Source organism: Mesoplodon mirus (assembly GCF_964341445.2).
Source record: "Mesoplodon mirus genome assembly, chromosome: 12".
NCBI lineage: Eukaryota > Metazoa > Chordata > Mammalia > Artiodactyla > Ziphiidae > Mesoplodon > Mesoplodon mirus.
In genome coordinates, this window is record NC_138988.1 from 79,554,020 (window position 1) to 79,557,972 (window position 3,953).

At 42.4% G+C, this 3,953-nt stretch overlaps 1 protein-coding gene across 1 annotated transcript; it reads right to left on the minus strand.

Annotated features, from left to right (window-relative positions):
* Nucleotides 1-908: 908 nt before the first annotated feature.
* Nucleotides 909-3,558, minus strand: LOC309813633 (magnesium transporter NIPA2-like). Its single transcript, XM_082638695.1, has 2 exons — nt 3,476-3,558; nt 909-3,273 (listed from the first exon to the last, which is right to left on the minus strand). Exon 2 carries the CDS (start codon nt 2,899-2,901, stop codon nt 1,819-1,821), a length of 1,083 nt encoding a protein of 360 aa, XP_082494821.1. The 5' UTR covers nt 2,902-3,273; nt 3,476-3,558; the 3' UTR covers nt 909-1,818.
* Between the last annotated feature and the right edge of the window lie 395 nt (nt 3,559-3,953).

The following is a 3,953-nucleotide window of genomic DNA, read 5'->3' on the forward strand; positions in this document are numbered from 1 at the left end:
GCAGCAATGTGAGGGCTCTGACAAGTAAATATGGCAGGTAGGCTGGGGAAGGAGAGCAGAATTCCAAGTAGCACTGGACCAGTGGTGTGTTACCATTTTTGTATTTGTTTTCTTTCCCCCAGTTTCCTAAGGCTTCCACTCAATGCATGCTAAAACCTAAAAGTGGGCATCAGTGTCCACAGAGACCTCAAAGAGCAGCACTTTAGTTCTGACTTAAGGAGCAGAAAGGGGTCCTTTAACACTCAGAGAGCGTGGGGAAATAGCTCCTGTGTTTCTCTTTTCTCCATTCTCTAGTGCCCCAGCCCCCAAGCTATCTTTTGGTAGCAGCAGGAGTGACAGCAGCAGCAGCAAGAACTCATGGGAACCTAAAACACTGAAAGAGGGAAACCATCTTCTCTGATGAGAGGCACTACGGTCCCACGAGGATGAGGTGAAACCATGTTGCTTTTCTCTTTTTTTTTTTTTTTTTTTTTTTGACAAATGCTTACCCCCATCACCACCCTCCTTCCCCCCAGGGAAAGGTATTTCACATGCCTAAGTTCTGAGTTGGTCAAACACAACAGCTTTGCAAGTGGTCTTTCAAGGAACCACAAGAGAGGTCAAATAATAATTCTCTGGGAACAGGGCTTTGAACAAGCTGGAGCTGACCTCTGGCCCCATCCAGCGCTTCTAGGCTTCCAGTTTTCACCACAGTTGTTGGCTCTTAGTTTTTGAGCCTCCTGATAAAACTGAAAGCAAGAGATGGAACTAGGGCTGCTGAAAACACCACACTGCTCACTGGTGTTATCCGGCTTCAGTCATTTTGCTTGATTAAATGCTCTCTAGATTGCTGCAAGCCTTGAGTGAACTTCTGAAGTTCTAATAATTTCAACTCTGATCATTCTATTTTTTTTATATAAATATCCTGTTTATTCTGAGCATTTAGACTTAGAAAAGAACTTTGTTTCAATTTGTCTTTTTATTTCAATATGAGCTAAATTTAAGAAATTACCCTAGTCTTCTGACTTCATTTCCCAGAGTTGTTAGAAGAGCTAAATGACAATATAACTCCTTATGAAAATATATGGAAAAGTACAAGAGCTGATGTAAAAATGGTAATCAAGGTCCCAGGCATCAAGGGATTAGAGTAACTGAGGAATAAAACCAGCCAGGCTGTATGTAGTCCGACAAAGGGTACGCTGGTTTATTAACAAGGTGCCGTCTAGGAAGGCCATCAGATGTTCACGGTGACAACTCACAGCCTGAGAAGTATTTCAATGTGGTGATTTCCTACCTTTTTTGTTTTCTGTTGTAAAAGAGTTTCCTTCATTTAATAACTTAGGAGTCTCTTAAATTAACATTTCAAAATTAAAATAATTCATCAAACGGGAGTCATTTTTACAGGTAAGGTAAATTACAGGATAATGTATTGAGTTAATTTTTTTTTTTTTAAATCAAAAAGCCTTAAAATGGTCAAGAATTGACAGAGTGGGCATGACAAATATACATTTCAGACTTTCATCACCAATGAAAAAATAAAGCATTTTTATAGACTTAAAACTGTCATTAGAGCATTTAGATTTTGGTGAAGGAAAATTTTAAATACCTCTATAATAATACAATGTTAAAAGAAAAGTGGCCATGTACTGAGGTCATTTTAGTGAGCTACCATCATTTAAATACAAGAAAAGTAATTTCTTGGTACAGATTAGTGAAACCTTAAAAAAGATTGTCTCTAGAGAACACTATTTGAGAACAATGCTTTTTCAGACACATTCTGATACTCAAACTCACTTTATAACACAATTATAGATCAAACTTTTAATGACATCTTTCTTATTAAAAAGCTGTCAGATTTCCATTTCTTCGGGAGACGTTTTCAGCAGTGTGTTGTTCAATTCCACAGGTTAAGCTCTCTTCGTTATTATTAAGAACTTCATACATATTACAGAGACTGCCATTCATTGCTTTTTCGTCTTTCCGAAAAGACACGGGGAGACTTGCGAGACTAAAGCTGACGGCTTTAAAGGCATGCAACAAGAATATTCCCACAATGATTGTAAAGAAGCCACTCAGAGTGCCAATGACATCATCAACAGGCATGTCTTGCCACTCCTTAAAAAGAATAGCTGAGCAAGTTAAAACTGATGTTGTAAAGCAGACGTAATATATTGGAGTCACGATGGAGGTGTTGAATATGTCCAGGGCCCTGTTCAGGTAATTAATCTGTGTGCTCACACAGACTATGAGGCTCAGCAGCAGAATCCAGGCCAGGGGACGTCGCAGCACAGGCTTTCCAGCAAACAGCTCTTTGATAGCAATGCCCAGGCCCTTAACACAGGAGACTGAAAACGCTCCGATTACAGAGCAGATTGTGATATACACAAGAATGTTTGTCTGTCCATGGCGAGGTCCCACCACGAAGATTAATATCAAGGACACAATGACCACAAGTGTTGCAAAGACCACAAAACCTGGATCTCCTAGCTTGTGAGACATTTCATTTAAAGTCTCAATCTCCTCTTCTTTTGGAGCATGAATAACCATAACTGTAGATCCCAGAATACTTAGCAAACATCCAATTTTTCCATGAAGGTTAAGTCTTTCATTTAGAAAGTATGAAGAAAGAATGGCACTCACTAGGACACTGAGTGCCCCTAACGGAGTCACTAGGGTGGCTGGTGCAAAGGCATACACAGCGAAGTTGGCCACCTCGCCAGCTCCCATTGATAGCAGTCCAGCCCACCACAACCATTCTTTAAGATATGCATGGCCACCTTGACCTGCTCTCGTGGAGCCTTTCCTGGCAAGGCGCAGGAGGCCTTTTTTTTTCAAAATGAAACTCCCTCCAATGAAAATGCTGGAGCTCATAGCCAATCCCAGACCAATATAAAACTCATATTTTCCACGGCCCTGGCTCATTTCGTTTGTTACTTTAAAAGTTCCTGTGAATCACATTGATCAAGAACAGAGAAACTGCTGGTGCTGGAGGCAGGATGATACAGTCTTCAAATAGTTTGAAAACAGGACGTCCGTGGACACAGTGGCAAGTCGGAGTCTGCTTGGAAGTGCAGAGAAGTTCCTCCGCACTACCTGGGGACAAAAACGGACACCCAGAAGGACGTTCAACCCCCAAAGCAGCAACCAATGATATATACATGTACGTTTAATATGGTCTCTCTTATGAAAACGAGGCTGGAAACGGTTAGAGATGACTTATTCACTCTCATTTCCTCGTAAATAATACCCTTTATTCTCATTTAAAGTTTTAAGCCCTGGCACAGTAGCTCCAGCCTGAAAGGAAGAAAGTGGCGACCTCACCGCCGATGGCCGGCCTGCCGCGCGCGCGGCTTGCCCTCCACTATCCGGCCACGATCACCTCCGCTCACACCCCCATACAGGCCGCACAGGCCACCCCCTCCAGAGCACGCGCGGCCACCGCCTTCGACGCCGTCCAGTGGGAAGTGCGAGCATCCGGGGCCGCAGCCGTGCGCACCTCTTCCTCCATGGGGGAGCGCCCAGGGGAACCTGTCCCGGACGACCTCCGGCCTCCACCGCCGCCACCAGGTCCAAGGGGCATGGCCGAGAAGAACCTGGGCGCGGCAGAGTCTGATCATTCTTTTGCAAGATTTATTTTGTTGCTTTTATGGAGGAGAGAATTTTTAGATGTCCATACTCTTCCATTTTCACTAACATCACATATATAAAGACTTATATCTGCCATAAAATTTACTGTTTTTACTATAATTTAGGTCTTCTTTCTGCCGCTCCTCGTCCTCATCCTCTTTTCTAACTTCCATTTCTTAGATTGAAATCTCTTCTACCAGCCTAAAGTTACATATGATTTTGATTTTCTCCTAGAGTCTACCCCTAGCTTACCAAGAATACACAATAGGACTTTTTTTCTGCCCTTTTTCTAAAGTTTACTTTTTTATTTTTTAACATTTTTTGGCCTTACGGCTTGCAGGATATTA